The sequence below is a fragment of the Xenopus laevis genome, chromosome 4L, assembly GCF_017654675.1.
Source record: "Xenopus laevis strain J_2021 chromosome 4L, Xenopus_laevis_v10.1, whole genome shotgun sequence".
NCBI classification, from domain to species: Eukaryota; Metazoa; Chordata; class Amphibia; order Anura; family Pipidae; genus Xenopus; species Xenopus laevis.
This window is the reverse complement of record NC_054377.1, coordinates 69,277,101-69,298,032: the sequence shown is the minus strand read 5'-3', so window position 1 is coordinate 69,298,032 and position 20,932 is coordinate 69,277,101. Positions and strand designations below refer to the sequence as shown.

At 40.1% G+C, this 20,932-nt stretch overlaps 2 protein-coding genes across 3 annotated transcripts in view; one reads left to right on the top strand and one right to left on the bottom strand.

The window, feature by feature from the left end:
- The first annotated feature begins 1,943 nt into the window (after positions 1-1,943).
- LOC108714147 (fibulin-7) lies at positions 1,944-10,591 on the top strand. The gene is made up of 8 exons (XM_041590249.1): positions 1,944-2,042; positions 2,573-2,650; positions 5,856-6,006; positions 6,312-6,482; positions 7,822-7,944; positions 8,165-8,302; positions 8,389-8,527; positions 10,132-10,591. The coding sequence occupies exons 2-8, from the start codon at positions 2,591-2,593 to the stop codon at positions 10,487-10,489; spliced, it is 1,140 nt and encodes a 379-aa protein (XP_041446183.1). The 5' UTR covers positions 1,944-2,042; positions 2,573-2,590; the 3' UTR covers positions 10,490-10,591.
- A 4,118-nt stretch (positions 10,592-14,709) lies between these two features.
- pdpr.L (pyruvate dehydrogenase phosphatase regulatory subunit L homeolog) overlaps positions 14,710-20,932 on the bottom strand; it is a 32,200-nt gene continuing 25,977 nt past the window's right edge. For both annotated transcript variants that reach the window (XM_018258071.2, XM_018258070.2), the window contains exons 15-18: positions 20,624-20,718; positions 20,353-20,442; positions 19,790-19,972; positions 14,710-17,637 (exon numbers count right to left, since the gene is read on the bottom strand). In XM_018258071.2, coding sequence (XP_018113560.1) covers positions 17,263-17,637; positions 19,790-19,972; positions 20,353-20,442; positions 20,624-20,718 — 743 coding nt within the window. In that variant the 3' untranslated portion in view covers positions 14,710-17,262. The remainder of the gene's footprint in view (positions 17,638-19,789; positions 19,973-20,352; positions 20,443-20,623; positions 20,719-20,932) is intronic.

Genomic DNA, 20,932 nt, shown 5'->3' with positions numbered 1-20,932 from the left:
AACAAACTGAGAAGTGGCCTAGAGCCAAAGAATATATGTCTCCCACAGCTCCAACATGGCTTTGCCTGGTTCTATCAATTGCTATAGACACTATAATGTTACCACGAGCAAGTTCTAATATCCAGCAAACCAAGACTACTGTCTGACAGCCAGATAAGACCTGGGCAAAAGGATTCACTATGGGGATCCTCCTAAAGATCAAAACATCAAATTGAGAGTCATTCATCTCTGTGCCAGTTCTTCCTTCCAATGTTCCCATCCAGTGCAGCCCACAGCACATCAGTGCCAGCTGGAAGCCAGATAGCAGCTCCCTTTATATTCTACTGAAATAAACAAACCCATCAAACATTTTCTTTGGATGAGCCTAATGCCTCTCGCAGAGCTAGGTATCCATATTTACTCACAAATCAGCTTGAGACCAACGGATGTTTCACAGTGACTTAGTCAAGCTGCATCCAGTCACTGCCTTTTTAAGGTCAACCTCCTTTAGTTAAATACCAATGATATGGAAAAAGACCTTTACAAATAAAGAGGGTCTCCATCCAAAAACATTTTTTTAAGCAAACATTTATAAACATAAGGCAATGACTTGTACAAGTGCAATTCCTAACAGGAACCAATCAGCCCTTTTCTAACTTGTAGTAGAAATAAATACTGTCAATTGGGTGAGGTTGTCAACTAATTGTAAAAAAATAAGAAAATATTTATTTTTTAAAATATAGGCAGAATGCATTTTCAAACCAAATATGGTCATAATGCGCTGGTATGGAATTTTCTACATTTCTTAGTATTTCAATTGATTGTGCCTAGTGCATTTAGAAAAATATGTAACAAAAGAAGAGGAGTGAAAAGTTCAATTTGTCATGCCATTTTAACAGAGACCTGGCTGCAATGCCCTGGAAGTGCTAAAATTGAATTGAATAGATTAACTGCAAGTTCCATCAGACTCAGTCTATTTAGCCTCCATGCAAGAACACTTAGGGGCAGATTTATCAAGGATTTTTAACTTCGGGTGAATAGGCTGTATTCAAATTGTTCAAATCGAAGTTACCGCATTTGATCAAATTAGAATCCAAGGATTTGACCCAAAAAACGATGACCAAAAGACTCCAAATAGATTCTAGGAGGTCCCCCATAGGCTAAAACAGCAATTCGGCAGGTTTTAGGTGGCAAATGGTTGAAGTTTTAAAGAGACAGAACATGATAAATTTCGTTAGTCGAATAGTCACATTTTTTTAAAATTTTAATCGACTTTTGGACTATTCGATAGTCGAAGTACACTAAAAATTAGGGATCCACTATTTTGGATTCGGCCGAATCCCCGAATCCAACTTGGAAGATTAGGCCGAATCCCGAACCGAATCCTAATTTGCATATGCAATTTAGTGGGGGGGGGGAAAAAGTGGAAAAAAATTGGTTTACTTCCTTGTTTTGTTATAAAAATCACGTGAAATCCCGCCCTCCCCACAATTTACATATGCAAATTACCATTCGGTTCTGCCAGGCACAAGGATTCAGCCGAATCTGAATCCTGCTGAAAAAGGCCGACTCTTGGCCGAATCCTGGATTCGGGGCATCCCTACTAAAAATAGCAAGAAAAATTAATTTTTAATTTCTAATTTTCACCTGGACCATTGATAAATGTGCCCCATACACACTTCAGCAGTTATTTATATTATACCCTGGGTATGTGATGCTCCGTAAACAAGGTGAGGATGTGTCTACTTGTCTTTATATTTTTTTAATAGCCAAAAAGAAAGCTGAAATGTTTTACTATATTTGTGGAGGTGCTGCCCATTTTTTGGTTCTGTGATGCTCTGTGGTTCTCTATGGGGACAGAGATGGAGTTTGGATGCAGTAACAGATCTCGCTACCCCCCCTCCCAGTGTTTACTCTCCCTCCAAGTGACTCCGCCTGGAGGAATGCTGAGGTAACAGGCCCAGTATAAGGAGTAATGGGTCACGCAGGATATAATGCAGCCTCCTGTTTACTTCACAACTTCAGAAAACCAGGAGCAGCATTGCCAAGCAAACGTATAGAAAGTAAGTGTTCAGGTCTGTCTGAGATATATATATATGTATATATGTTTCTGTTTATTTATTCTATACTTTATTCTATAATGTATCTGTTATTTTGTACTGTACTTACATTTGCATTTTATATAGTGCGTGTAGCATGCAAAGTTCCCACTGAAAAGGTATAAATTCATCCTGGGAGGGTTCAATGAGACTGATTGCTTGTGCCTGTATCTCATGGGAGGTGATGCTAGAAGAGCACAGAGAGACCAACATGAGCTGCTGCTGAAGTGTTCCTCTTCTAGGGGCCCGTGGGACTGTCCATACTGCATCTCATGGTCAAGTTACAGTTTATAGGAAAACAACGACCGTAACCAAATCTTTAATACTTCACTGTAAACAAAGTGAATCAAAATATGGTCACGTTCCTGCTGTTGGAGTGATTGGATTTAGATTCTATGCAAGGTTATAATTCAAGCACTTACTGTACTATCCTTGTACAAGCAGCCACTGAGTGCAACTACACACAACCAGACTGAATGGACATTTTGTTTTAGGCACAACGTCATTAAGCAATGAAGTCAATTCTGCTGCTGAACATCTCCCTCCATCTGCTGTGGTTCTGCAATGGGCAGGTGAGTGACACTGACAATGACGGGAGCTTAGAGACAGAGGAGCATGTAGAAAGTGGAAGACTTTAAGGCAGAAATCGTATCAGAGTTATACAAATGTAGCGTATGTGTATTAAAAGGATACCATTTAGCACAATTTTTCCAACTAAGAACTCATTTGCTCTGTGTCTTTTGGAAAACAGCAGAAAAACTGTGTGCCAAATTCAGAAAAATATACGCAGCATTTTTACCTAATGTTCTCTATCTGCTGTTAGTAAGTGACATTCTTCTGCAAGAGTTACCCCATCAGTAACTTTCCATGGCACACCTATGTCTGTAGTGCAGTCCATCAGAAATATACTGCTGCGGCTTCTACTGTTCTGGGAGGGCTTTTCTCAAGGTGATGAAACATTGTTCAGCCACAAGAGCATTAGTGAGTTGGGTGCTGATGATAGAAATCCCTGGCTCATGCTTGCCATTCCAATTCATCTTGCAGCTGTTCAGTTTGGTTGAGGCCAGGGCTCAGCAGGTTTGGAACTAGGGGGCAGATTTACTAAAGGACAAAGTGGCTAACGCTAGCGATAATTCGCCAGCGTTACCATCCGCAGGGACATCACCTATTCACTAACAGGCGCAGGCTTCAATTCGCTAAAGAAAGAGACAGTCACTAGCATTTGTCTGCCTGCTATCGCCAGGTGACTTTTCGCTCTGGCAAAAGGTTGTTACTTTGCAAATTCAGTAAAGTGGGGGTCACTGAACCTTTTGCCAGATTTGGCTTCACCACCTCAGACCAGGCGAAGTGCTTAAAAGAAGCTACATCTTCCTCAATCTTCACTTACATCATATCCTGTGTGCCAAAAATGCATTAAGTTCAAAAAACGCTGGCGACTTTTCCTTTTTTTAAGCGGAATTGCCTGCAAAAGTCCGAACTAAAACTTTTTTTTTTGGGTAACCGTTTTTCTCCAGACATTTCATAACATATGGAACATTCAATTTACAGTGGACTCATGTGTGGGGCATTATATTAACGCTCTTATCTTTATTAAGGTTCCCTGGACATTTTTAATAAAAAGTGGTAACTTCAAGCATTTGCGCCAACATTTATAATAAAGACGTCTATACAACCTTAAATTACACACCCTATGCAAATTGACCTAAGCGCAAGATCACTAGCGGATTTTCGCTATGCACAAATGAACACTAGCACATCTTCGCTTTGAAATGCTCTCACTGCAGAAGTAACGCTAGTGAAAAGTCGCAGAATTGGCGTACCTGTAGCACATTTGCACCTGGCGACGTTGTGCGAGGTATGGCGAAGCGGTTGCTGGTGACAATTCGCCCTTTAGTGATCTACCCCTAGGAGTAGGCAAACAATGCTTTTGCCTTGGACACTGCAATGTACATGAACCAGACTCTCTGTCTTTAATTTTTACCTACATAACAGCATGCTCCCTGACATTTTCTCCCATCTATAAATGAGTGTACTGACAAGAAATGAAATCATTATTTTGAGCTCCCCTCTGAAATTAGGCCAAGGAATGGGAGTGTTACTGTCTACTACTAGATCTACATTCTGCACCACTGGCCCAGTAGGGGAACACAACCCTTCTGCTCCTTGTTGCAGCTGAATGTTATTGTACAAGCTAACCTTAGGGGCAGATTTATCAAGGGTCGAATTTCAAAGTGTAGAAAACTTCAAATTTCGACCATCGAATTGCATTACTTCAATATTCGAAGTCAAAGTTTTTTTTAATAAAACTTGGGCATATTCGGTCAAAGTAAAATCGTTCGATCGTACGATGAAATCCTTCGAATCGAACTATTCGAACGATTTAATCGATTTAATCGATCGAACGATTTTACTTTGACTTCTAAAAACTTAACCAAATGTTGGCTATAGGTTCTAGGAGGTCCCCATAGGCTAACATAGCAATTCGGCAGGTTTAAGGTGGCGAAGTGTCGAAGTCAAACTTTTTTAAAGAGGCAGTACTTTGATTTTCGAAGTCGAACTTTTTTGCTTCGAATCGAAGTCGAATTTAATCCTATTTGATAGTCGAAGTACCCAAAAATTAGTTCGAAATTCGAAGTTTTTAAATTCAAAAATTCACTTCGACCCTTAGTAAATGTGCCCCGAAGTGTTTACTTTGAGTTAAACAGAAGCCATAGCCAAAATCATGCAAAACAGTGTCTCTATTATTCAACCAAATATTACTATCAGCCCTATGTGTTCTCCTGGCATCTCCATTTCAGATTGTGTGCTCTAGAGGCCAATGGCATTTACACTACTCCAGCCACCGCTTGTCATTGCACATGGTGACGTTAGCTTTGTTTGCTTGCCTCTGTTTATTTGTTATTTTATAGTGAAACTAGACACCATTTACTGGTCTGCTTACATTTATTTGGATATGGATGGCTTATTTTTGAAACTGCCATATTTCATAGTAAGACAGACCATTGTGCTGAGTATACCTGAATGGCTTTTTAAACAACTGTTATTAATCCTTCATTCATCCTTCCCTCTCACTTTCTCTTTGCTCTGTCCCTATCCTTTTCAGTCTGTCTTCATTTTCCCTCCCCTGAATGGAACCTTTAGACCAGGGGCCCACCCAAAAACCTTTAGAGTAGGGGTCCACTCTAAGTATTATTTTCTTCCTCTTCTCACTCAACCTCTATTCGCATATTCTCTTTTCTTTACATACTATAACCTATTATTCCATCTATTTAGCCTCTTTATTTGCATAGAAATAGGGAATGGCCATGAAATAAGCCATGAGGGCTCACTGACACCTGGGCCCACTGGGACTTTTCCTGGTATCCCAGTGGGCCGGTCCGACACTGCCTGAATTGTTCTTTTTTGCCACATTGTAACTGCACAGGGGACACAAAAGCACTTGGAGTCATGGCTCAGTCACTTCAGGCCTGTGGCAATAAAGTAAGACCATTGAATAAGTAGAAAAGGAAAGTAAACGCGCTAAACATTTCTTTTTATGCTTTTATTTTCTAATTACTGACTCCTCCAGCTCATATACGTTGCAACTTCTCTTTCTTGTTTGTGCCATTACCCACCTACCTACTCTTCTTCTTTTCACCCTCTAATTGTTCCTCTATAATTTGCAGTGAAAGAAGATAAAATAATTGCTATTTTGTTATAGGGAAAGCTGCAATTGTTTGTTCCCACACTCTTTTGTGGCACTTGAGTGAGCTCTTTCTTAGAAATCTATACCTTCAGGCCTGTTCAGAGCAGCAAGAGGCTGTGAAAGTTCTGCGGCAAGTCCAGAAGTTGCTTACGGAGCATGAGGCATCGTACCTGCGGGGGCTAAAAGCTCTCAATCAGAGACTTACACAACTGAGAGATCAACTCCTGAAAGGGGAGATCAAAGGTAGGAGCTCTTGTTGTTTCTTTCATAGCATTACTACTAAATAGGATTTTTAACCTGTAGGAAAAAAGATTTGGGTCCCCATCATTTTTGAGTTAGGTCTTGCAGATCCCCTTTCAGAAATAGAAAACAATGAATACAATGAAGCAGATAATTTATTCTAAACCAATTAGAAAAAACACAATGTGGCTTCATCACCCATAATCCTAGAGGAGCCTTGTCCCACCATCCCTAAAATGCTGAATCCATTAATGAGCTGTGTAACATTAACTGACAGTTATGCTTTTGGGATGGATTCTTTTTTACAGACAACTGCCCTCGTTTAAAAGCCCCTCGTCATGGACGAATACTGGGTGGGAAGCTAAAGGTAGGGCATGAGATTCACTTCTTGTGTGATCCAGGATATCACCTGGTTGGATCTGAAACCAGAACCTGCAGCAAGAACCAGACATGGAGTGGGGAGGCTGCTCTCTGTACAGGTGAGAGGTTAAGTTGCTGATTAACGTTATTTTCATATCATGGTGGTTTAATGCAGTTCTGCAGTTTCACACTAAGCACTTGGCCACATTTCACTTCGATATGTAAGTTGGTAGACAGAATTCACATTCATCAACTTGTGGATTACAACTTTATACAGGTGGACTTGTGTCCAATCACAGCTTCAGAAATAGCATCTATTTATGTCACTTTATTCCACTGAGGTGGCCACAGTTGGCCCTGGATATAAATATTGTTATTGGGAATCAATCTAGTTATATATAAAATGTACATTACTGTACAGTAATGTAAATGCACTTTTTGGGGGTTTCAAGTAATAAAAGGAATATTTATACTATTTCAGTAATCCACAGCAACCGCTGAAATATTTGCTTTTAATATTATAACCACACTAGCCCCCCAAAAAAAGCTATATACTGATTGATTGCTATCGGTTACTGGACAAGGAAAAATGTCAGGACTAACGCATAATCCAATATGTATATTATACACACACACATAATATAAGGAAAAACATGCAACTGATCTTTGTTTTTCATTTTTACTTTGCCATGTGGAATGCAAAATGGTATTTGATCGCTAGGGTCAGAGATTCATGCAGCAAATTCAGATTGTGAACCTAGATTTTTTATCCACCTCGTTTAACTAGTTTAATAGCCCTATTGTCGGGTACTTTACATTAGGAACCAGATATCATCTCAAGTACCAAAACAAAGTTGCAGAAAACAAAAAATATGGATCAGTGTTAGACCTCTGCTCTGCCACAGAACTCTAACACCCCATAAAACAGAATGGTGACCTTTATTAATTAGGTAAATTAACGACCAATGGCATAACTACAATACAGCAGCCCCCCCCGGTTGTGGGAGTCCTCTGGAACAGAGTCTGTTGTATTGTATTCTTCGCTCACCTACATCAAACTAGCACTGATGTAAAAAAGGAATATGCCATCTACATATGATACACAAAGTCATTTAACTCTCTAGAGAGGATATTTGTTTACATAATCAGCATGATGGCTCTTTCTATTAATGCAGCTATGCATGCCAAAATGTTATTATATAATGGTAAATAAAGGGAACTTTAATTATATTTACAAATAGGTGCATCCGTATAGCCTGAGCTCATGGGCTTCAGGAGCCCGTACCGTTTATTTTATTCATATTAAAATACAGTGATAATGTTTTACAAAAAAATGAAGTATTTCAGATTTGCAGCATCAGTGTTTCAGTGTGGGGCCCCATTACACTATATCTGCAAAGCCCCTCCCCCCACGCCTGTATATGAAATGCAGTTAAACAGATTTACCTTTATCTCCAGGAGAGCAGGTATCAGTAACCAACGCGTCCTCCTTACAGCCAGCAAAGTGTTCTTCATTCCAAAGCACTCGGCACTGTACTTGTGATCCTGGGTACCTGATCCAGCCTGGCGCTCTCTGCCAAGGTAATTAAGAAAGATCATTTATTTCTCAAAGCGAGGAAATAACTAGAATGGGGGGACAACCCAAGGGTCAAAAATGGCAATTTTAACTGACCACTGTTGTTATACCACTTATATACAGCCTTTTACACATCCGTCAAAATATAAACATAACTGAATTCTGTCCAAAGTATTATTTTGTATCTGATGAGGCCATTCCTTATTTTCCTGCTACCACTTACAGATGTAGATGAATGCAGCATGTTCCAAAAAAATGCAGAGGCAAAGATCTGTGTGCATGAATGTATTAACACCGCTGGTTCTTACTTATGCGTCTGTCCAGAAGGCTATGTGCTGAACCCTCACCAAAACACCTGCCAGGGTAAGAGCATCATGCCCTTTATGAGCAAGAAGTTACTGTATTTTTGTACTGAGACCATTTACTGACCTTATTCTCTTACCTCTCAGATATTGATGAATGCAGCTTAGAGCAGAATTCCTGTCCAAGAGGGGGTCTGTGTGTGAATTTATACGGGGGATTCATTTGTGTCCAACCAGAGTGTCCAAAACCTAAACAGAACACCAGTTACGTCAAGACATCAGTCCAGTGAGTGTCTCTATTCTGTCTGCCCTGCTGTAATCGACTGATAGACTTGGGTCAAACTGAAGTAGGGATGTACCAAATCCACATAGGCAGATTTTCATTAAGGCTTGGAGAGGCTAAGCCTCCCCAAACCTGTGTGCCTAAAGAATTATAAGAAAAAGGAAAAGAAAAATAAAGAGAGAAATCCTCTGTCTCGCCAATGTATCAATTTGAGCTTGTCTGGGGGAGGGTGGCTGGGTGCTGTGGACTAGTGTCTTTACAAAAAGATCCCTATCTGGTGACTCCAGTGATGTCATCATGAGATTTTGCACTAAAAATTCCTCTGGGTCAGCTAGCCAATCAAACTCATCTACTTTTATATTGTATTACTTTTGAAACTGCAGTAAAAAAGCAGCTACTGTTTTTTGCAAGGGGACCAAAATATATCTGCATTACTTTCTATATGTAAGGTCTCCAATAAACAGCACAGTGAACATATCACTTGTGTTTTATGTGCAAGTAGACCAATAAACATGTTTTTTAATGTTGAACAACCCAATCATTAGCCCCAATTTCCAGTAATGTGGATGAACTGAACTTTTGATATTATTTTAAGAGAGTGATTTGACTATTACTTTCAAAATAAACTGGGCTTTGTCCATGGCAAGTGGAACATTACTTAGTACTTAAAGGACCAGTAACATCAGTTTTTAAAAAAAAAAAAAAATTGTTAGTATACAACTAAAAAAAAACACAAAGACAAATGAAACGTTGAAATCGCTAAGTCTTACCGAAACTCCGCCTGCTCTCCTCTTCAGAAAAGGCGATCCAGCAATCCATTATGCGGAGCTCGATTTCCCCTCCCTGCCTTCCTTATAGGAGATAGTCAGGGAGGAGAAATCGAGCACCGCACGATGGATCGTCGCTCTGTCACTTTTCTGAAGAGGAGCGCAATTATTTTTTAATAAATAGCAATTTCAGTCCTTTAACCATGCAGCCTATGGGCCCATCAGTAGCTCTAAAGTCAGACCATGAATGGGACAGATTTCAGATTGTAGTGCATTTATAAACAAAAATCCACCCTGTGTGCTCAGATACACAACTTTACAACGTTTGCTGGTGCTTAGAATATGAGCTGTTTCTCCGCCAGTGGATAATCGCTGGTAAAGAAACTGTTGAAGTAACATTAGACATTACCCAAACAAAAAAATCACCCTCCGCCTATGTGTATCCACTATTTGGGATTTGGCGAATCCCTGAATCCTTTGTGCCGAACTGAATCCAAATTTGCATATGCAAATTAGGGCTGGGAAAGGAAAAAATGGGGCAAAAAGTTTACATCCTGATTTTGTGACGAAAAGTCTCGTCATTTCCCTTCCTGTCCCTAATTTACATATGCAAACTAGGATTCAGATTTTGTCCTGCTAGGTACAAGGATTCTATCAAATCCTGCTGAAAAAGGCTGAATCCTGGTCAAATCCCAAACCGAATCCTGGATTTGGTACATGCCTAAAATAAAGTAGATGTAACCCTTTTTTATACACCTTTATAAATACACCCTTGGGAGGTTCTTATTGATATTGACATCGATAAGCCGTGCATGTGATATGCAATTTCTCTCTATGCAGACAGTGTGAAAAGTCCCCTTGCCTCATGGGAAGCAAGAGTTGCCTAGAAGCCCCGCACTCCATCTCCTTCCACTACATTGCCTTGCAGTCGCAGCTCCCTGCCCCCAGGGTATTGTTCACCATGTCAGCCCCTCGCTCACTGGGAGACAGCCAGCGTTTCTCCATTACCAGAGGGAAAGGTCGTGGGCTGGAAGTACGTCAAGCAGGCCGACACCGCTGGGAGCTGGTCCTTAGCAAACAACTCAGTGGTCCTGCAGAGATACATGTGGATGTGGAAATGGCAGAAACGTCCTCACAGGGTTTGCCTGGAAAACACATCTTCTCTGTCACAATCTATGTCTCCAAGTATCCATTCTAAAGATGTTCTTTGCAAAGCATTCTTAATGTATTTAGTTTTAGTTTGCTTTATACTAGCAGCTGGAAGCAGAAAATAAAGTAGTGCCTGGTTTATTATAAAACAGTTCTGCAGGTTCCTCACACATTTCTTTATTATGTGCAGCTCAAATGAGACGGAGCCAGGCAATCGTCCTGCGTGTAGGAGAGTAAGGGGTATTTGAACCTTTGATCATGTGCTTGGATTTGGCTATTGTTAGCCCCTATGTGGGCTTGCAGCCTATATGAGGCTCTCTTTGGCAGTACATATGTTTTTTTATGCAGCTAAAGTTTTCCTTCAAACCAGGAACTGAAAAATTATCATCTGCTTTGAGGCCACTGGGAGCAACATCCAAGGGGTTGGGGCAGGGCCGGAACTAGGGGTAGGCAGAGTAGGCACGTGCCTAGGGCGCAAAGGTGGAGGGGCGCCAGGCACCTACTTATTCCTACCCCAAGTCCGGTCCCTTCTCTGCCGACCGCCCACTTGTTTTCATCTGAGCGAGTGCACATGCGTACGAGCGTCTATTTGCACATGCGCAGAAGATTCTTTCCGCGCAGAATCCCCTATTCGCATACACGCAAACATCTAGTTTGTGCGCATGCGTGCAACCAGACGGCGCAGCAGCCGGGCAGGCAGCCTAGGGCGCCTGCCCGACTTGGCCCGGCTCTGAGTTGGGGAGCAACATGTTGCCTGCGAGCCACTGATGTAGAGAATGACAGTATCGGACTGGGATGCCAGGGGCCCACCAGAAAATCTTAGCCCATGGGCGAACTTTCCAAATTATTATTCCTCCTCTCCTCACTCAGCCTCTTTATTCTCCTGGTCTTTTATATCTACTGTATTCTTCTATTATTAAGCATTTTTTTGATGCCTGGGAAAACTCTTGGTGGGCCAGTCCGACACTGGAGAATGATATTCTGATATCATTTGCTATTGGTTTTTATAATTTGTGGTTTGAGCTTTTTATTAAGCAGCTTGCGATGTCAGCAGTCCGGTTGCTATGGTCCAAATAACTCTAGCAACCAAGTGACTAGAATATGAATAGGAAGATTAGTAATAAAAAGTAACAATAACAAAAGCCTTACAGAGTCCCCCTACAGTGACCCCTACTTGAAAGCTGAAAAATGTCAGAGGAAGAAGGCAAATAATACCAAAGCTTTAAAAAAATAAATTGACGACCAATTAGAATAGAATTAGCTCTTCTATAACATGAAAAGTTCACTTAAAGGTGAAGCACCTCTTTAACAGATTTTCACTATGTTTATCTCTGCATGGCCACAAGACTAATAGGTCTGAATCACTTAATTGAGGGTAAAATGAATACTTAACCAACTAGGGCCCTGGGGCCTGGGCCTAGAGTAGAGCATGCCTGCTTTAGTATGTCATTCTCATGGAGTAACCGGGTAGTGGAAATTCTACACAGATGATACTAAAGGCTCTTACACACGGGCGTTTTTTGCTGTGCTCCCCTGCGTTCCGCTTTCCTTCCGTTCAGCCGCAGGGGAGCGCAGGAGTAAACGCACTCAATTATTGTCAATGGGGCTGTATTCACACAGACACATGTAAGCACCAAATGCAGGTGAAATGCAACATGCTGTGTCCCACCTGCGTTTGGTGCTTACATGTGTCTGTGTGAGTACAGCCCCATTGACAATAATTGAGTGTGTTTACTCCTGCGCTCCCCTGCGGCTGAGCGGAAGAGAGCGGAACGCAGCAAAAAAACACCCGTAAGAGCCCTTACAGATAGGATTTCCATTTCGAAGGGAATTAAGAGAAGCTTTGATTTGTCAGTGTTTATTTCTTTGCTTTAAATAAACAGTTGATTTAAGTAAATACACTTCTTTACTCTGTTAAAAACTTCACAAAATATGGCTTGGCCCACGTCTGACTGCAGTATGTTTATGGAGTCAGAAATGGAATACATTTAAAAAGATGGCAGACCTGCCAGCACTTTATAAGTAAGGGAGAGAAGCCACAAAGAACACAGACAAGCTCTATGAACATGCAGGGAATAAGGAATGATACTATTCAGGAGATGCTACAGCAGCTAAATCCATATAGTCATTGCTAACCCAAAACTTCAAGGCTTTATGCAGCATTCGCCGTTCTTGATTATTTCCTATAATAAACCTATTTAACAGGCCTGGTCCAGACATCCATAATAGTATAAAGGGGCCTCTACCCCTGTGGGGGGGGGGGGGGCTAGATTATTGTAGCCCAAAAGTAACAAAATGTGAACAATAGAAAAAAACTATAAATTGACAGCAAATCCCATATAGAATTGTATATAAAAATGAAGGATTGTATGTTAGTAACTGTGGCTTCCACCTTTAAGGTTAATTTTTCATGTAAACAGAAAGTTAAGCCAGGCAGGACATGAATCAGGACTGGATTCCAGGAAAAACACTTTCTGCATAACAACTATTGACTCCTTCTTACCTGATGACATTACACAGTCAAAAAAGCAATTCATTTACTTCATCATGACCATTTCATTTCAAGACATTGAGTACAAAGTCAGGTCAGGGCAAGACCTGATGCACATTGGATAATTATGAGCAGGGAATGTATGACATAATAATCCAATACTCACACACATCTACAGTGATTTGACCTAACACTTTATTTCCCTCTGCTATTCCTCCAAAGTCATTTTCATGCACAAATAAGTCTTGTGCTTGGACACAAATAGATGTTTTTGGGGAAGGGGTTCCATCTTTGTCCAGTTTGGCCACCCACATGGTCGGCTAAATTGTGCTGATGCGATCATTTACCCCAGGGGGATAATCAGATAATAATTGATGCCTTTAGATGTGCACTTGGTGGCATTTCCAGGTTCCTAGACAAGGTTCAATAAGCTCCCCAATGGGATTTCTAGATCCCTATAAAAGGGCTAATAAGGTGCTCCAAGTGGCCAGCTTGGTCAATCTGGAGAGGCGAAATTGGTGTATGGAAAGTTTTATTATCTAACCTTTGAGCCTGAATTTAGTGTTTTATCCAATCTTTGTACGCTGTACATGTCGTTGATATGTACTTTTATAAGTACATTATCTAATCTATCATCATTCATGCACAAACAAATCATTACCAGCTTTCTGTTAATTATTCACAGACATATGAATCCTTAAAGGGATTCTGTCATGATTTTTAAGGTGTGTTTTTTTCCATTTCCAAATGGCATTATTTACACTACAAAAAATTCACACTACCATATACAATTTTATTCCCGAACCAACAAGTGTATTTTTTTTTTTTATTTGTAATATTGGTGTGCAGGCAGCCATCTCAGGTCATTGTGCCTGATCCGGAGCTTTCAAAAAGAGCCAGCACTGCATAATAAAACTGCTTTCAGAAAGGCTATTGTTTTTCCAACTCAATGTAACTGAAGGAGTCGCAGTGGGACGTGGATTTTTGTGTTGTTCTTAGATCTACCATGCAGCTGTTATCTTGTGTTAGGGAGCTGTTATCGTGTTACCTTCCCACCGTTCTACTGATGGGCTGCTGGGGGAAAGGAAGGTGCTGATATCACTCCAACCTGCAGTGCAGCCTGAAGTTTATCAGAGCACAAGTCACTTGACTAAGGGCACCTGGGAACTAACATGTCTAGCCCCATGTCAGATTTCAAAATTAAATATAAAAAAATCTGTTTGCTCAGAATTCTACTGGAGTAGCACTATTAACGGATGTATTTTGGAAAAAAAACGTTTCCTGTGACAGATACCCTTTAAATCTAGTCCTTTATGTATATAGCCTTCCTTGTGCTCTACCTCATGTCCTTCCATTTTCATACAGCTTCCTTCAGTTCAGTTTTCCCATATTCTTCTCCATTTCACACACTATTTGCTATCGAGTGTTACTGAAACACTCTGACCATTCGAGTTTTAGCTCCCCATTTCTGTATTTCAACCAGACTTCCAATATCTTTCTGTATGTTGGTCCCTAAATCTGCCCATTACCCACTTCCCACCTCTAGATCCCTTGCATTCTGCCAGCCTACTGCTTTACTGTCCGAATCAAGCGGTTATTTTCATACCAAAATCTGACTGAATATAAAGGTGAAATCATACTGGTGCTTTATGCACTTGAGTGTGTACAATTTAACACCTCCCTCTATAACTGCCTTCCCAAACATGTTCTACCATTCCTGCCCCCAGCAGTCAACCCTCTGCTTCCCCACTCTACAAACGAATAGCAATTCAGTAATGTCATGTACAATGATTTTATTGTCATATATACAATAGCAAAAAAAAGTCATATAAACATCGGTCTACGTTTAATTCCATCTTTCATTACAAGTTGTGCGTTTCCTGATCTCCGCCTAACAGAAAAACTGTATATTATTCTAAAATACTGTCAGAACAAACTGGAGAGCAGAACAACCGAGTTGTGCAGAACACTCCGCTATTGGTTATAAAAAACAAAACCCATTGCAGTGGTAATCCAATTGGCAACATATAAGGGCAGTGGTGGACGTGGTGTTTTAATTGCAGTGGTTGTCAAAGGGTAAACTGTTGAGATCAAAATATTTCATACCAAATTTAGCAGATTCCCTTTCGAGCCAATGGGAAAGCACATTATCCAAGTATGACTGGAGAAAACAAAAGTGTTGTGTTGTCATTCTTACACAAATACACACATAACATACTTGCCATTAGATGAAACAGGACTAACTAGAAACCTGTGGGCTGGATGTGGCCTTTTAAGAGATATTTATGGTCTCCTAAGACATCTTTAACTGACATATTATAATAATCTAGCTTCACTATGGGAAAATATTGGACAGCATTGAGCTTTACGATAAAATGCTGTTGGTTCATGGAGTATCGATTGTGGTTGTTGTTCCACAGAGATGGAAATTAACTCTTCTAATGCGCCAAAGCCCCAATAACACTTGTCAACAGTCAATAAATGTTGACCGCTTGGGAGAAGATGGCGCCTGTGAACTCCGTGGACAGGACCTGCGCAGAGAGGTGAGTAACAAGTTAGGGGCATTTGTCCGGGGAGACAGGTAGGCCAGGGTGGAGGAGGGAGGGATTTTTGCGCCCAGGGGGTTTCCTTCTCCTTTAAAGGAACAGTTCAGTGTAAAAATAAAAACTGGCTAAATAGATAGGCTGTGCAAAATATTAAATGTTTCTAATATAGTTAGTTAGCCAAAAATGTAATGTATAAAGTCTGGAGTGACTGGATGTCTAACATAATAGCCAGAACACTACTTCCTGCTTTTCAGCTCTTTAACTCTGAGTTAGTCAGCAACCATAAGGGGGGCCATATGGGACATAATTGTTAAGCGAGTTTGCAATTGATCCTTAGCATGCAGTTCAGATTCCTCAAGGAAACCAAGAGAGCAGAAAAGCAGGAAGTAGTATTCTGTTATGGTAGACATCCGTTCACCTTTATACATTAAATTTTTTGCTAACTAACTATATTAGAAACATTTTGTATTTTGCACAGTCTATCTATTTACACAGTTGTTATTTTTATACTGAACAATTTCTTTAAAACAAAGTCTCATGACTAAAGGGAAAGGTAGACATGGCAAACAATGACACAGTGTTTGTTATTTTTAATTAAAAGAATAAACAGTATGTAAGACTCATTTTATGTTCTGCTAACAAAGTAAACTGGATTTATTGTAAATAAATGTGCACCCACATTGTAGTTCACTTGTACTTTTATGTAATCCTAACTAGTGTTTAGAATGCATGTATGTTTCAAAGGCTTCTGATATAGTCCTATGAATTGTTAATCTCCTCACAGTGTAAAATAAAGAGGTTATTTAAAAATGATAAAAATAATATTACATTTCTTGACAATAAATGACTTGCATTGTCTTGCCCAATTGAGATATAAAGGCTCACTAAATATTTGCTACTTATGCAGGACATCATAAATAAGAACACTGTTCTTAGTGTGTTTTAACTTTGTCCCATATGCACCTCTCCATCCATTACTGGTTCCTCTAACCCAACCATGCCCACAATAATGTTAGACAATGTCCACAAGGAGACATACTTCATATAGGGTTCAAGATACAGATATTATGTCCTTCTGGTATGAGGGAATTTGCCTGCACAGTTATAGAATCCACTAAAAAAAATGAATAAGAAAGCCAGTGTGTCTACTATTTCCATGTATCCATTTCACCGTCCTGTTGTGGGGTTTCTTAGGAAGAGAGCAGCGCACATGCCTTTCAATAAAAATCTAAATAGGAATAACAATTTAACTAAATCAAGAACTGGAGCGAAAAGACTTTTCCCAAAAAAAGCTACATTACTAGCAAGTTTATTGTAATGATGTGCATAGAGATTTCAGTTGCTCGTTAGCTCTGGATATTGGATAGTGGATTGGAAGCCTTGGTTAACTCATTTGTTACCTGCAGATCCTACAAAACCCAGAGGTGGAATATGATTTGCCTTTCTTTGCTAAGGCCATATTCTTTGCATGAGTTCAGCCCTGGATGTTCTTCTTCTCCAGTAATCCAAAGCTTGTTTCTGCATATTTCCTGTCCCTGGATTGAACGTATCTAGTTCACTGTATCTACTATAAATGGAGGCTTCGGGACTGTTGTTAAATTTATTTTTTATGGCCAAGCTCGATATCTGACTTAGCACTCAGCCCATTATATTAGAATATTTCCTTAACATTTTCTCCTTTCCTTGAATGTCACCAGTTATTGTCCTTTTATGTGACATCAGTGGATACCCCACCCATTTTATATATTGTGTTTGTCCTTTTCTCAGGGTCTCAGAGCGCTTGCATTAAAATCCAATATCCATTTCATCTTTCCTGCGTCTCAAAGTGAAGAGAGAACTGAATGGATACAGTTTGGCTTTGGCCTTAAATCTCTGGCCCGCGATATCAATGTGATATTCTCCTCTATTAATAAACTCAGGAGTAATAGGTTGCTGGTTACTATGTATAAAGCCCAGGCAGACGTGCCTGCCAAGTGTATAGCTGTATGCACTGCTAGTGGTCTTGCCCACATGCTCCCCATTGCGATAGATTGGCTCACCCCACCAAGGCCACAAGTCTAGGTCTGTATCATGGTCCTCCAGAATAAACATGGTGAAGCGTTTGAAAATCCCTTCTTTGCGCTGTTTTAACAAGGCCTCCCGGCCTATGAAATCATAGCCCTGAAAAAAAGAAAAGCGGTTTGTTAAGTAGCGATTTCTAAAAATAATGGTCGAATCATAGACATAGATATTTTTAGTTAGACTTAAAGTGATAACAACACCAGAAATTTAATTTCTTTTACTTCTATCATAACATTGTCTTTGCAAGTTATTTATAATTTTGCCAAAAAATATTTGTCTGATGCTTTTACATTATTCATCTGATCCCCCTTGTACCTTTATGAGGGGGCTGCCATATTTGTGCAGCAGGAGTCCGTTAGCATTAGCAACTCTGACAGGTTGAGAAGGGACGGTCAGGTTGGCAAAACAGTCAGGTTTAGGAACTTCAAGTAACAATTACTTACAAAAGCAGATCTATCTGCAAAAAACTTGACCCATAGGTAACTTTTCATTTACATACATTTTTTTTTAGTGTTGGTATCACTTTAAATGTTCACCACATCCAAAGCTTAAAATGTAATTGTTTTCTAGTGGCTAGAAAAAGCAGTGGATTCCTCCAAGATGGACTGGGTCTAAAGGTTACATGAGAAAGCACTAAAATAAAAGTACAAGTCAGCTTCTTGTCTTAACCCATATCAGCCTTTGTGGATCAATGTAAGCAAACGCATTCATTAATATAAAGCTTTGTGGTCTCATGTGGTTAACAGTCACACTTCAAAAAGAACAAATATGACCATTACCCACACAGAACACACCGTGACAGCTGCAGACAGAAGTATACAGTCCCTTTACCCTCCCCTACTCTGAGTATAGTATATTTGTCACACTAAGGTAAGGTGACCCAGCGTTTGGGTATTGAATTCACAAAAGAAGTCTCTTTCTAGTGGTTTGCCCAGAAAGTTAATATGTTAATTAATAGGTGCACCAGGAATCTGTTAATTAAAGTATGACTCTCTCCATTACAGATAAATCTGCACAATATTGTTTATTTGATTATTTCATTTTGTTGACATTAGCATTTGGATGAATCCCAGAGGCTATGTACTAATAAAGTGCAAAGTGCATTTTCCTGTTCCTGTTCCAAACTGAATCTTAACCCAAAAACATCATCGATTAAAGTGCTAAATGAGTAAAGGGGACAATATTGGGAGGTATGTGGAGACAGACTCTGTGGGTTCTGGCAAATGCCAGAGTTGCTGCTGTCAGTTGCCATAGAAAGTGACTATTTATTGGGCTGGCGGGGCTTTTTGAGTCTCTATGTGTTCTGTTTGGGCCTCTGTGTACCTGAAATGCCAGGACCTATTTTGATTCTCAGCCCAGACCTGGAGGTATGCTACATGATAAATAAATGAAAGCTAAAACACACAGGCACAGTTAAGTGATATTTTAACATAACCTTGTTCACAAATGTGTGGCATATCGGATGTATCATCCTACTACATGGACTTTGTTGGAGCAGTTAATAAGTGGTCTGATCAGTATACAAATGCTGTGTTAACAGGTATTGCTCCTCATAACTTTGCAATAAAGATACCAAAGGTTTACTACTTGGTTACTTGCTTGGAAAGTATAAGGTGTATAAATGCTCCAGATACAGAATGCCTCTAACTTGCTCCTGCTTTATACACAATAAAGCACAGCGTTGCGTGATAACACATGTGGGCAAGGGGAGGAAACTACCAAGCATGACATATGGAAATATTTTCTACAGCAAATTCCTCTCCTTTCATAAATGAAGGCAATCATTTGAGGTCCATTCAAGAGAGTCAGCAGCTACTGCATGTCTGTGTACAGGCACAATAACAGTCACCTTGGATGCAGCTTTTTGACATAAACCTTAAGGGCAGAGACACACGCTCAGATTTGGAGAGATTAGTCGGCCAGCATCAAATCTCCTCTTCTTTGGGCGACTAATCTCCCAGAACTGCCTCCCACCAGCTAGAATGTAAATCGCCAGCGGGGTGGCAATCGGTGAGCTTTATTTTCCGAAGTTGCCTCACGAGGAAACTGGCAGACTGCGGCAAACAAAGCGCTCCGAGTGCCATCCAGCCAGCGATTTAGATTCTAGCTGGCAGGGTGGCAGTTCAGGTAGATTATTCGTTCCGAAGATGTGGCGATTTATCATTGGGCAACTAAATCTCCCTGAATCTGAGCGTGTGTCTCTGCCCTAATGAATACCATAAGATAATATGCTCTGTGCTCATCCTCTTACCTTATCTAGCTTGACCCTGAACTCTCGCCCACATTCCAGTGGGGTTGTGAAGGCATCCAGGTCCTGGCCCCAGAAGGCAAAGAATTTCTCAATGCGCAGACTTCTCAGGGCATAATAACCTGCATTTCGGATTCCATACTTCTGCCCAACACTCATGAGTTCATTATAAACATGTAGAGCATACTGTGAGAATAAGGGATGCAAGTGAGTTACTATGTTTGCACAATATACAATATCTGCTCTGCTAAGGAGCAAATTATGGCTATCCAGATACAACATAATGCTAATGAATTTACATCAATAAATAAATACACTGCATTGTTTGCAAAATGGAAACAAATTCATTAACTGCAAGAAGTAACACGATATTTAGTTTTAATGCATATGCTAATTAGTAAATCATCTTGTGTGTAATTACCCAAAAAAATTCACTGTACTGTTTGGGTATTTGCAAATAAATATACATTATGAGACACTCAACTTTAAATATTAATTTGCAGACAATTCTGAAAAAATACTACATATAATGCCACGTGGTATTGGATATTTGCCTTACAACTCACCTCAATAGGGATGTACAAAGTGAAACCAGGTTCTCCAGTATGCGTCATACTCATAACGCGGATCCCATTGGCATATCCCACACTCATTTCCTACAGAAAGGCAGATAAAACAAAATGGTATAGAAGTCATACAAACAAATTGAAAAAAAGAAAGGTGGTCAAAGAGTGATTTCTGGCCACACTTTCTGAAACGGATTCCTAAGCCAGTGTTAGCAGAATCTCCAATGGAAGAGTGAAATGACTAATTCACTCTCTTAAAACGGCACCTCACCTTGCAGAACAAAGATGGAAAATGTTCGGGAGTCATCGGAGCGTAGGATAATTCAGAGAGCACATCAACAGCACGGGGGCCAATTAGGTTAAGAGCTGCAAGGAAGATATAGCAAACAGTAAAATATTCAATACAGGTTAAATTGGCAAACCAACAGGTCTGGGACATAGTTGTAGTTTGCTTTATAGTTATAAGTAACCTAAACCTTTGGCATGAGATGTATACTAACTTACATTCAACAAAGAGAATGAAACCTCTGTAATGCAATAATGTCAACACTGTAGGTCAAGAGCTGTTTTTGAAATACAA

Coding starts and splice junctions, on each gene's coding strand:
- LOC108714147 (XM_041590249.1), top strand. CDS start 2,591: ATGAAGTCAATTCTGCTGCTGAACATCTCCCTCCATCTGCTGTGGTTC. Junction 2,651..5,855: donor TGTGGTTCTGCAATGGGCAG/GTGAGTGACACT, acceptor CTATACCTTCAG/GCCTGTTCAGAGCAGCAAGA. Junction 8,303..8,388: donor TCACCAAAACACCTGCCAGG/GTAAGAGCATCA, acceptor CTTACCTCTCAG/ATATTGATGAATGCAGCTTA.